At 43.8% G+C, this 13,585-nt stretch overlaps 1 protein-coding gene across 1 annotated transcript in view; it reads left to right on the forward strand.

Annotated features, from left to right (window-relative positions):
- Positions 1–10,615, forward strand: part of GALNT15 (polypeptide N-acetylgalactosaminyltransferase 15) — a 59,459-nt gene extending 48,844 nt beyond the window's left edge. The window contains exons 6-10 of the mRNA XM_004385275.2: positions 1,395–1,589; positions 6,113–6,244; positions 6,722–6,826; positions 8,865–9,008; positions 10,469–10,615. Of these exons, the coding sequence (XP_004385332.1) occupies positions 1,395–1,589; positions 6,113–6,244; positions 6,722–6,826; positions 8,865–9,008; positions 10,469–10,615 (723 nt within the window). The remainder of the gene's footprint in view (positions 1–1,394; positions 1,590–6,112; positions 6,245–6,721; positions 6,827–8,864; positions 9,009–10,468) is intronic.
- Positions 10,616–13,585: the final 2,970 nt, after the last annotated feature.

A 13,585-nucleotide genomic window follows, 5' to 3' on the forward strand; every position in this document is an offset into this window, starting at 1 on the left:
TTGACTGTATTGAGGAAAATTCTTAGCTTTGGTTTAGTCCAGTTGTGCTGGCTTCCCCTGTAGTGTGTGCTGTCCTTCCCTTCACCTAAGATGATTCTTATCTACTATCTACTTAGTGAATAACCCTCACCCTCCCTCCCTACTCCCGTAACGATCAAAGAATGTTTTCTTCTGTGTTTAAACCTTTTCTTGAGTTCTTATAATAGTGGTCTCACACAGTATTTGTCCTTCTGTGACTGACTAAATTCACTCAGCATAATAAGTTCCAGCTTCCATGAAGTTATACGATGTTTCACAGCTTCATCATTGTTCTTTATCATTGTGTAATATTCCATTGTGTGGATATACCATAGTTTGTTTATCCATTCGTCCATTGATGGGCACTTAGGTTGCTTCCATCTTTTTGCTATTGTGAACAGTGCTGTGATGAACATGGCTGTGCATATATCTATTCATGTGACAGCTCTTGTTTCTCTAGGATATATTCCAAGGATCATGAAAAGGTCGGTGGCCTCATGTTGAAACCTTGAAGCTTGTAGTTTGCACAGCACCCAGCAAATGTTGCTGTGTTTTTCTTGAAATTTTAAAATATCCCATGGCTTCCCTTGGAGTTCACTGTGGCACCCTGGGGTAGCTTGACACACAGTTTGGGAACCCCAGCCTTAGTGTCTTTCAGTTTATATGCTGTCAATCCCAGAACTGTTTTCATTTTGACCTTTATCTCCAAGTATGAAATGAAAGGCTTCCTGTTAAATGGATGTCAGACATTTGGGGATCAGTGGGAGAATTAGTGGAGAGCAGAGAGAACATTCCTAAAGCAGTGAAGACCACGTTTAAGGAAAGTTTGCTTTTGTTTCCACCACAAATTGCTTTTGGCACCTGTGCAGCAGGAGACTTCACAAGCTCTTAGTAATTCTCTGCCCCTGAGGAAGCATCCTTTGGGGAATGGGGTGCTAATCCACATGGCCACATTTCTATAAGTGCTGAGATCTGTGCATGTGTTTCAAGGGAGACACACTCAGATAGGTGCAGTCCTTCCTTAGGCGACTGCCACTCATTCTTCCCACCTTGTTACTCCCATGCCCAGAAATTCCTGATCTGGAGATCCTACTTTACCATTTTGTGCTTATCATTTCCTGCCATTTTCCAGCCCCTCACGGACGGGGTCCCTTACTTCCCACCACCTTTGAAGGTGGAAAAACCCATTGCCGTTAGTTGATTCCAACTCGTAGTGACCCTATAGGACAGAGTAGAACTTCCCCATAGGGTTTCCAAGGAGCGGCTGGTGGATTCGAATTGCTGACCTTTTGGTTAGCAGACGTAGCTCTTAACCACTGTGTCACCAGGGCACTATTTGAAGGTGGAGAGGTGTTTATTTTCTCCCCTTGTGGCAGGCCTGGCTCTGTGGTGGCTCCGTTGAGATCCTTCCCTGCTCTCGGGTAGGGCACGTCTACCGAAATCAGGATGCCCAACCCCTCCTTGACCACAAGGCCACCCTGCAGAACAAAGTTCGCATTGCTGAGACCTGGCTGGCGTCGTTCAAAGAAACCTTCTACAGGCACAGCCCAGAGGCCTTCTCCCTGAGCCAGGTAAGGAGACAGCTGATGGGGGCTTCTGTATACACCACAGGCCGCCAGCTGGAGGCCGGGCCGGGAGGGCCTCTCCCTTCTGCCTGGAGGGGAGAATAGAAGCTTCTGGCTTAGGCTTCCCTTGAGTTGCCCCCTCCAGGGGCTCCTCTGACCTGGTGGGGCTGTCCCCTGCCTTTCCCAGAATTTCCATGCGGCATTGCAACCGATTTCAGCCTGGAACTCCCTGCTGTGGTTCCCTTGATGGAATGCAATCCTTCACCACACAGCAGAGGAGAGACTGGGTGGAGGCGAGCACTGAAACCAGCCTGCCAGGACACGGTCATCCTGGGCACAGTGCTCAAGCTGATGAAACTACCCAAGACATGAAATAGCCATATATATAAAAATGAAAAATATAAAGTCAAAAAAACACTGAAAAATGAAGACATTCAACATTGAATTTAATGCTTACAAATATAGTGCTTTGTTAACTGGTCAACCATCACCCAATTCTTGAGGAGTGACACATTAAATGCTACTTAATGTGGCACATGGGATCACTTTAGTGTTTGCCATGCTTGGCGTAGGGGCTCCAAGTTAAGATTTCAGGACCCACAAAGGTCTTGGAACAGCTCCCACAAGCCCCTTGCTAGCCCACATTGCTGGGTGGTTAGGTGTGAGTTGTTTAACTGAAAGGCTGGGCCCTTCAAATGGAATGACATAACTGTGCCCACTAACCAGGCCTTTCTCCGAGTGCAGGGGAACGTCAGACAGGGATCCTGGTCCTCAAGGATTTGCCCTTTGCCCACCCCCAGGCACCTGCTTCTTAATTCTCCAGCTGCATTTCCAGAAGCCCCACACCCTCAGGTGAAGGCTCAGACCCTTGACCAACCCTGTGTCTCAAGTCAGAATAGCCTCCAGGGCCTCATGGGAGGAATCTTGATGCCAGGGACCTGGAGGTGTAGGGCTCCAGGATTGGTGGATTAGGTCTCCTCTAAGCTGCAAGGTTGTTTGCTTATTTAACTGAGGAAAGTGTTAAAGACTCACAAACTCCCTGCCCTCAACAGCAATTCCCAAGGTCTGGAAAGTCTGGAGCCCCTCTTCATCGTGTGAGTTAGTCACATTATTATACAGAATGGCATCAGTCCCATTCCTAATCAGCTATGCTACTGATGGCAGCCTCTTTAGTTACTACTCTAAGAAAGGCTCTGAAATGAAAGGAAAATCCTCACAAGGACACCACTCAATCTTAGCTAGCATCTTTGTTCTTCTTCAGTCTCCTTCTCCTGCTCCATAGAGGGGAAGTGGGAGGATGTGACCAACTCTAGACATCACTGTAGAAGCCATATAGCCTAATGGTTAAAACTACAGACTCCAAGAATGGTAATGCCTGGGTTTGAATATTGGCCCTTTGGCTGTATGATATTGAAAATTACTTAACAACTCAGTGATTCTGCTTCTTCATTTGATAATCCTTCCTTATGAGGTGGTTAGTATGACTGAATAGGTTACTATACCTGAAGCACTTAGACACTGAGTAAGCCCTACATGAGTGTTCACTACCATCATTATTACCATGGTTACTAGTAGTCAGCAAAGGTCAACCAAGCACCTGCCCTGTGCCAGGCCCTGTGTGGGTCCTGAACTGTGCCTGATGCTGCCCAGCTCCTGGTGAGGGCAGGAGTTCCCCTGTGAGGAGTAAAACCCACAAAGGCCACAGCAATTCATCCCAGACAGGCTCATGAGGGACACTTTCACAGAGGAGGTGGTGGTTGAACTCTGGCTGGATGGGTACAACTTAGGTGTCTAGAGATGGAGCTGTGAGGAGATTCTGGAGCCCTTGAATGCCTGGCTAAACAGTTTAGACTATCCAGTTGGCCATGGGGAGCAAGTGGTGTGATCTGAGTTCTACAGAGTTCTATAGAGGTCCACAGAGCATCTCTTTTACCTCTCTCTGGATGTCAGTTTAGTATTTGCTCTTTGCTTTCAGAGAACACTTGCTCAATGTTTGCACAGACTGCATTTATGAAGAACTCTTAAAGAAGTGCTAAATACAGCATAGTATTTCCAATGCACCTTCCACCAGACAGGCTCAAGCTAGAACATGGTACTTTGGCTGCAGCCAGTCTAAAAGCAAAACCATGTAAATTATTTACAGAATTTCCCTCTTCTCACCTCAGTTGTCTCTACGTTTAGAAGTGCCATGAATATACACTTGGCTCCAGACAATAACAGAATTTGGGAACTGGGGTGATGCTGGTATTTTAGAGCCCAACTGGTCTACTTTTGAGAAAATACAATTTGCTTGTCTAGTTGCTGGCTGGGAAATTTTTAAGTGCTTGTTTGTGTTCAGCCAAGCCCTTCATTCTATTAACAAGAAAACCAAGGCCCTGTGAGAGATATTTGCTAAAGAAAAGTAAGAAAAGATCTAGGACTAGAATTACAACTACAACTAGAACCTGGGTCCAGCCTTATAGTTTGTTTTCAGCCTCCCAGCTTCCTGGTGTCTGGAAACACTTATCCTCAAATACAGATACCACCCCCGTCCAGGAATAGCTGGTGTTCCATGAAGCAACTATATAGTTTTGTCTGAATTTGGGGGATGCAGGGCTATGCTTAAAATATAGAACGTGCTCAATAAATGTTTCAAGGACCTATAAGATCAGCAAGGGCAGGAACAGTGTCTATTTTACTCACCATTGAAATTTCCAATGCCTGGTACAATTCCAGGTGCACAGTAGGTGCTCAATAAATATTCATTGATGGACTGGATAGTAGATGGTGAGGTGAAAATGTTACTGAATATGATGACAAGTTCTCACTCTGACCTTTTAGAAGCTATTGACCTTGGGAAAGTCATTTAACCTCTGAGAACTCTTATTTTAAGAGCTGTTGTAAGGATCTAACGAAATGAAATACACAAGGGCGCTTTGGAAAATATAAAGTACCAGATAATACTAGGCTCACCTGTTTCTTAAAGTCTGTGGGTTGAGGTACCTTAGTCTTTTTTTTATTCCTTTGGATGTCCATTGTCTGATCCACAAATGCCTCCATTAGTGCATTTGATGACTTTCACAAGGAGGATGGTGCCCCCTACTGGTCAGTAAGAGGACAGGTTTAGCAGAGGACTCCCTTTTCTGAATCATTTTTTTCTTTAGAACATTCCATTAATTCATGTTTTGAAAAATGTTCTAATGCTTGCTTTGATTTCAAGATTTCAAGGCCATCCCTGCCTCTGCAAGTGTTTGATAATATGCACTTACTTGAAATTTAAATAGTCAAAAATCAGTTTTGCTCTAAGGATTTCTACCCTCCTAGCCCCCTTCTCACCATCACCTCCAATAGCCTCACACAGATTTTGAGACACAGAAATCCTGGCACCCAAGAAAACAAAACTGGAGTTTCACTGCTGGAGCACTGTCCTTCCCTTGGTTTCTCCTCTCTCACGGCATGGTCTTACAGAAAGGAAAGTTCATTGTCAACATGACCCCTCATCTGAAGTCACACAAGGGCTGGGTTCTTTTGCCAGTTTGTTTCATCACCAAGAAAGGTCAAAGTGATGGAACTCACAAGAAGAAGTGTTTCCACTTTGGCAGCGAAATCCAATCTGGAGGAGGGGCTGGGGGTGGTGGTGGTCTCAAACGAACACTAAGAATGTTAAGAACCCGTCAAAAATTTTATACTGATTTTCTCAAGGAAAAGTAATAGATTACTTTGGTTTAATGGTGCCCGTTTAGTTGGAACTTCTCATATGGGCTTCCTGTTCCAGCCTCCTTTCTCTTCCTCTCCCCATCCTAGGAAATAATTATCTCTCTTTTTTGCTTTTGGTTCTCCCAACCCCTCCTCAGCACCTCTTTCTTCCCTAACAATATCCAGGGCTTAGTACTAAACTTCTGGGTAGGGTTCTTTGTATCTTATTAACGCAGTCAAAAGCATTAATTTATACTTAAGTGTTAGGAACTTACTTTGATATCCCTCCCAGAAAAATTGCATTGTAAAGAAATACCTCAAGGAAAGCAGATAGTGTAGCCCAAAGGAATGATTCTTTCAAGGAAGAAATCTGGGCACCTAGAGGAAAATAAAAGTAAACTTGCATTACTCTGCCCTCCCCCTGCCCCCCGAGTTTCACAGCTTACTTCATTTCAGTTGTCTTTGGTTAGGTTCCTGCCTCCATGTGGCCCACCATGGTTCTGCACCACACCGACTAGGTGCAAAGCCCCGCCATTTTGCTGGCTTCCACGGGAAAGTAAGCAAAGCAAGCATACATGGTCTTTGTAGACTGAAGATCTCAGGGGTTTTGGGAGAGGTGAAATCACAAAGCAAGTAGCCACCTATCGTCTTCCTGGTTCCACAACTCTCTCTAAGGAAGACCCATCCTACTCTGCCCCTTCCAAACCCTCTTCCTCCAACATCTGCAGCCCTCACTCTGTCCTGATCCTTCAGCTTCTTCCCAGCCACCTTTCTCACTCCCCCCACTCCCAACATGAATTCTGGCATAAAAACAAGCTTTCTCATCTCACTGCCCGTGTCTTTCTTCTCCCAAGGCTGAGAAGCCAGACTGCACAGAACGCCTACAGCTGCAAAGGAGACTGGGTTGTCGGATGTTCCACTGGTTTCTAGCCAACATCTACCCTGAGTTGTACCCATCTGAACACAGGCCCAGTTTCTCTGGAAAGGCAAGGCATGACCCAGGGCAGAGGAGCAGGAGACTAAATGCTGGAGCGGTGGTGTGGGGTGGGGGTGGGGGCTGGGGGGGGCGGAGTGGGTAAGGAACCTTCCTGAGAAAGGAGCCGGTTGTTCAGAAATAGTTCTAGTTCCCTTGCTCCTCCATTGACCCTGGCCAACCAATCTCAAGTTTAGCGGGGCACCAGAGGCCCTTTAGTCTACATCCTGCCTCCATGTCTGCCCCTAAGAGGTTGACTGGGTTGTCCCATAACCTGTCCCAGAGACCCTGAGAAGAACAGATGTGGCCTGCCTCATTCAGGAGGCCTGTCCCTATGATCAGTGGCCTCAACCTGACTCCACTTATTTTTATGGCTGGAGCATGGCACCTTGAAGTGCACTTCAGAGAGAGAAGTAGAAAAACAATGCCCGATAGAGGATTCTTTACAATGGAGGTCAGGATTCACTTCTGTATGCACGTCTACTTTTAGCTCCACAACACTGGACTTGACTTCTGTGCAGACTGCCAGGCAGAAGGAGACATCTTGGGCTGTCCCATGACGCTGTTTCCTTGCAATGACAACCGGAAGCAACAGGTAAGACCTGCAAGTGGGTGATATTTCCTGGGATGGTTTTCACTTCCCTTTGGGGCATCTCCTCTCAGTGGCCCCATGTCCCTTGACTGCCCATGGACAGTCCCCCACTGTGATGACTCATCTTTCCCATCACAGCACTGCCCACCAACCCCAGCTATAAGCATAGACATGGACCATCATCAGAGAACAAAGGCATTCTGGTTAGAAGGAAATAGAGAGACTATTTAGCCAGCTGCCTCATTTGACAGTGGAGGAAAATGAGACTTAGAGAGTGACTACTCCAAGGGCTGTGAATTCAGATGCCTCAAGAATTCAGGCAGGAAAAGGAATGAACAAAGCGAGCTGGGTGGGGGCTGTTGTGACCTGAGGAGCACTTGCCCCATCTAAAAGGACACAGTTGCATCTCCGTCCTCAGCGTCAATAGATTTTTTTGTCTTACATAGAAGTGAGCCTAATATTATGAGATCATCTGAAATTTTAAAAGATACTAGAATCCAGAATTTATGGAAAATCTCCTTATTTAAATAAAGCAGAGACAAAACAAAACAAAAAAACTTGTGTGCAGGCAAATTTCCACCAGACACCATTTTGAAACCTCTGGAGCAGCCAAAGGTCAAAGGTCATCAGCCAACTAGGACCAGTGGTGGGAACAGTGGGTCACCAGAGTGGGAGCTATGAGCACAGAAGCAGTGAGAGGAAGCAAGAGAAACTCAGAAAATGTCTCCCAGAATTTAACAGGGATCTACAGGAGCCAACAATTTACCCCACAGGGGTGTCTTTAAAGTCACCACAGTTGTTTGGTGTGTGTGTGCGTGTGTGTGTATGTGTGAGTAGCCACTTTGACAAAATTACTCTCCCCTGAGATTTTTATTTTTTTTAATTTAAAGATACTTTTAATTTTCTCACCTAACAAAAATCTAGAAGTAGGTTCTTTTAGGGTTGGTTAATTCAGCAACTCAGCAATGTCAGCCTATGTGGGTCAGCTTCCTCAGAATAATTTTAGCTTTCCCCTCATGGTTGCAAAATAGCTGCCACAGCTCCATTTTTACCCGACAACCTCCAAGGCAGGATGATTCAAAGGCATAAGGGATCTCTTCAGATGTATCAATTTTTTGCTTATAAGGGAAGAAAATCTGTTCTAGATGTTCCACAATACCCAGTAAGACTTCTCCCCTGAGGATTTTTAACAACAGTATGTATCTTATGTGAATTTAGGGTTCAAATTTGCACTAACTGTGTAGTTCAGGAAACCTCAAACAAGACCATCTACATAATCTTCAAGGACAAATGCAAAATGAAAATGCAGGGCCTCTTATTTAACAACTATTAAGAATTTCAAGACAGCAATAAAAGGAAATTAAACCAAGTGTATTAAACCAAAAACATAAAACCTTTCTAAGCACAAGGCTGTATGTGACTGCGCAGGTTCTATGCCCATGAAGCCAGCTCTGTCTGCAAGCCACAAAATTAACACAAAAATTAGTTCCAGGCTGTACTTGGCAGAAACAAACACAAAATGGTTTCGTCAGGACATGCCCTCCAAGCAGGCTGCACAGGCTTCCCACAGTTAAAGCCCCTCTGCAAATAGATTCACACACCTATACTGTAAAACACGAGGAAATAGTAACCATGAGTGAGAGTCAGCAGATACAACAAACAACAGGAAAATTGGTTACACAGGCAGGCCAGATCTCTCCAGAAAGGATCAACTTGGACCTCAAGAGGGTTCTCATCTGCCCTTCCAACTCACAAACGCATGACATTCTTTATGGCCTCACCTGCCATACAGTAAATAGGATAATGGAGGAACATGCCAGAATGTATAAATATGGGCAACTGGAATGTGAAGATTTCAGAGGTAAGGGCTAGTCTAGCAGTGTGTTTGTGTCCTTGACCATGAGACACAGTCTTGCTGACCCCAGTAGAATCTGAAGATTGCCCCTAGGCCTCAGCTGTGTTGCACACAATCCTTTCATCTCCAACTTTAGAGGGGAGGGTCTCCCTCTAGCTGTGCTGTCAAATGTTCCCTCTGTTCCAGCATCTGCAGCATACCGGCAGGAAGGAGATACACTTTGGGAGCCCACAACACCTGTGCTTTGATGTCAGGGAAGAGCAGGTGATTCTTCAGAACTGCACGGAGGAAGGCCCTGTCATCCATCAGCAGCACTGGGACTTCCAAGAGGTAAGTAGTCAGTTCAGGAAGGGCTCAGTAGTGTTGCTGGCCAGAACTTCTGGTCAGCCAGCGCTACACCCCAGGCTCTTCTTGACAAAGGGGATTTTACCATACAGGCCTCTGTTGTCGAACTTGTTGGCTTTACACTAAGGCCAAATCAGATTTACCACTTTTTTCCATTTAATGCAAATTCCCCTGTGAGCATTTTATCATTTTAGTAAGACTTTGATTCCTTTTACTCCCAGTGGAGAAACTCTAGATCCTCTCCAAAGATTAACTATCAATATAGAGGAAATAGGAGGAGTATAAAGTACTTAGAGAGAGGGTCCCAGATTCAGGACTGGGATAGGAAGGTGACATTATTAACAGTAAGTGTCCATACTCAGATTTTTCTTCATTTCAAATCCTTTCTGAAATGAGTTAGGATATAAATACATAAAATGCACTCATCAGTTTTTATTTCTTTTCTTCCACTTCTTAGGGGTAATAATGTAATTGATAACTTAAGCTGAATCACATCAGACAGTTGAGAAAAAAGCTCTTGAGGCTTTGATGACAAGTAAATTGAGGACTCAGAGAGCCCACACATGCTCAGAGAAGTCTTAGTAACCAAGTTAAGGTGTACAGTGGGACATAAAGGATCATTCTAAATAATTCCTGTGAGTAAGAGATGTTTTCAAAACAGCATTTAAAAATAACAAGTTAAAGATTAGTGAGTAAGGTACATCCAGCATATTACAGGCATTAAAAAAAACACTTTAAAATGGTATTATCAGAAATCAAATATTTCTGTGAAAAGGGGATGGCTAAGTCAATATTAGATCTAGTGGGTTTTGAGCAGCTAGTGGCCACAGTCTTTCAAACACGGCTGGTTTAGGTCTTCAGTGATCTTGAAATCTTGCTCTCTACTACAGCCTGGTAGCAGCAAGGCCGAATTACAGCCTTAACCAAACCCAGAAATCAAACCCGTTATCATTGAGTCAATTCTGACTTATAGCGACCCTATAGGACAGAGTAGAACTGCCCCATAGAGTCTTCAAGGAGCAGCAGGTTGATTCGAACTGCCGACCTTTAGGTTAGCAGTTGAGCTCTTAACCACTGCACCACCAGGACTGATTAAATCCCTTTGAAAGCAGAAATTTATAAGTACTGTGATAACAATGAATGTCACAAATACAGCATAAAGAGTGAACATAGTCTGTCTATATACTGACATTCTACTAACCAGAACTCTTTAAGAAGTGGCGCATTTATGCAACCACAATAATTATAATGAGGTTAATGACCCTAAGGCTCTGAATGACATCCAAATATTAGGGCCAACTAAATTATCTTTTATGTACCGAAATACTACAGTTCCTTACCAGACCAGTTCACACTACCTTTATTATTCTCTTAGTAATTAGCACAAACCTTAGAAATGCCTTTCTTTGCTGACTGGTTGTGGGGGACTGGTTTCTTTTTTTCAGAATGGAATGATTGTTCACGTCCTTTCTGGGCGATGCATTGAAGCTGTGGTGCAGGAAAACAATAAAGACTTGTATTTGCGCCAGTGTGATGGAAAAGCCAGTCAGCTATGGCGATTTGACCAAATCAATGCTGTGGATGAACAATGAATGCCATTGTCAGAAGGAAAAGAGAATTTTGGCCAACACAGTTCAGCTCCAAGGGAACTAAAGAGCATGTATATTTCATGAAACAGACCTCTTCGTGTTTGTGTTCCTGGTGATAGGAAAGACTATAAAAAGTCTCTCCTCTTGCATCTTATTTCATTGACAGATGGCTGTTTGAAAAGGAAAAATTTGATTTATTATCTCATTGTCTTCATCACTGGAAGATAATCATTCCATAGTACAGAAGGTTCTTCATTTTTTTTTTTCCATTGAACGCTTAACAATTGCTTTTACTTCTGACTAGGGAAGGAAGCCTGGACATTTCTAGCAGCACCTCGAGGAAACAAAGATCCAATGGATCAATTTCTTTGTCTTCAAATGGCCTTACCTTGGATTGTCTCTGTGGCCAACCATGAAAATTAGAGTGTGAAGAGTGTGTAATGGCTTGACATCCCAAATACTTTGGACAAGGCTTATTAACATGAATTTCATGCTCACTGGTAGGAAAATAGCTCAGAAAAAGGAAGAGTAGGGTTGAAGTGAAGATGGAAGAGAGCTTTGACCCAATTATCCAACTCAATCTAGCAGCTGAAAAGAGTCAGTAGACCTCAGGAAGGTATTTTCACGTTTATGAGAATTTCATTGAGATTTCTACCTCCGTCCACCCTGTCCTAGCCTTTCTCTAGATTAGCTACCATAACCTGCCAGATTCCCTTGGAATGTATTTCTCTTTAATCCTTGGTGTTGGAAGGATCAGCCAAGACTGAGCATGCCCATTAACAAAAATGTTTACAGTTAAGGAACTTTCCTGATGTCCTGTTTCAGGGTTTGCATTTACTGGATCATTAATAGCAATCTTTGCAAAGTGACAGAACTCCCTGAGAAGGAAATTACAGAGTCTAAGCTAAAATTCTATGAGAGGAAGCAGAGCTGGGTGTAAATATCCATGAAGTGGTGACAGGGCTATCCCTGAGCCCATAGGAGCGATCTGGGACCTCCAAATGTGCCCACAGGTTGAACATTCACAAGTGCGGCTACTGTGTCTGACACCTCAACAAGGACAGAACCAATGTTAAGGACAGTTGAATGACTCTCCTTGCTGTGTCCTTGCCTACATAGCACAGCATAAGTGTTGCTGAGTGGGGTTGATTCTGATATTAAGAAGATGCCATTCCTTGGGACCATGGTCTCAGGGGACATCTGGGTCAATTGGCATAACACAGTTCTAAGATACATCTACTGCTCCCATCTATCTGGAGCAAAGGAGAATGAAGAAAACCAAAGACACAATAAAAATATTAGCCCAAAGGACTAATGGACCATTCTAACCACAGCCTTCACCAGCCTGAGCCCAGAAGAACTAGATGGTGCCCAGCTACCACCATCGACTGCTCTGACAGGGATCACAATAGACAGAGCAGGAAAAAAATGTAGAACAAAATTCAAATTCACAAAAAAAGACCAGACTTACTAATCTGACAGAGACTGGAGGAACTCCTGAGGCTATGGCCACCAGACCCTGCTAACTGACAACTGAAGCCACTCCCAAAGTCCACCTTTCAGTCACAGATTAGACAGGCCTATAAATCAAACAATAACACACGTGAGGAACGTGCTTCTTCATTCAATCAAGTATACGAGACCAAATGGGCAACACATGCCCAAAAGCAAAGACAAGAAGGCAGGAAGGGACAGGAAACTTGGACAAATGGACACTGGGAACCCAGGATAGAAAAGGAAAGGGGGAGAGTGTTAGCACATTGTGGAGATTGCAACCAATGTCACAGAATAATTTCTGTATAAATTTTTGAATGATACATAGTGACAAGGATCAACTTCAGTGAAGGAAAGGATAATACACAATACAGGGGAAGTCAACACAAATGGACCAAAGCAAAAGCTAAGAAGTTTCCTGGACACATCCAAACACTTTGAGGGACAGAGTAGCTGGGGCTGGGGCCTGGGGGCCAGAGTTTCAGGGGACATCTAGGTCAGTTGGCATAACATAGTTTATAAAGAAAATGTTCTACATCCCACTTTGATGAGCAGCGTCTGGGTTCTTAAAAGCTTGCAAGCAGCCATCTGAGATACATCAGTTGGTCCCATCCCACTCGGAAGAAAACCAAAGACACAAAAAATACTAGTCCGAAGGACTAAAGGACAGAATGAGCTAGAGACTCCACCAGTCTGAGACCAGAAGAACTAGATGGTTTTAAGCTACCATCAATGACCGCCCTGACAGGGAACACAACAAAGAGTCCCAGACAGAGTAGGAGAAAAATGTAGAAAAGAAACTAATTTGTGCTGTAAACTTTCACCTAAAGCACAATAAAATTTTTAAAAACCCCAGGAATGCACCATTAAAACGAAGAAGAAGATGCTATTCATACCCATTTCTCTCCAAGGTAGAGTTCACTCTACATGATCAGCTTGAAAACCTCCCTCTCAACAATGCTGATCTCCTTCAGGCTGTTTCAAAGCAAAGCGTATTTCGAATGAGAAAAACTACGTAGAAAGTGTGCATTTCCAAACAATACCTGTCATAATTATGTATTCCTTCTCCGCTTGCGTAAATCAATGGCATACTGCACTTCTCCTTTCTCAGAACATACTCTAGACCTGTGCTGTCCAACATGGAAGCCACCTACCACATGTGAATATATAAATTTAAATTCACTAAAATTAAGGAAAATTTAAAATTCAGTACTTCAGTTGTACTGGCCACATTTCACGTACTCACTAGCGACTGTATTGGCTACTATATTGGACTGTGCAGATATAGAATACCCCCATCGTTACAAACAGTTCTATTGGACAGTGCTGATCTAGGTAGCTATGTCATCCCATCTAGAGAAGAGACTTTACCCGCTGTTTTCCTGCTTCAGACCTGTCTATATTTAAAACAAATTCCCATAGCACCCTGAGGCTGAGCTGGAGCTAAAAATTCTCAGATGACAACTTTGTAAAAGGTAT

Source organism: Trichechus manatus, unplaced genomic scaffold (assembly GCF_000243295.1).
Source record: "Trichechus manatus latirostris isolate Lorelei unplaced genomic scaffold, TriManLat1.0 scaffold00136, whole genome shotgun sequence".
Lineage (NCBI taxonomy): Eukaryota > Metazoa > Chordata > Mammalia > Sirenia > Trichechidae > Trichechus > Trichechus manatus.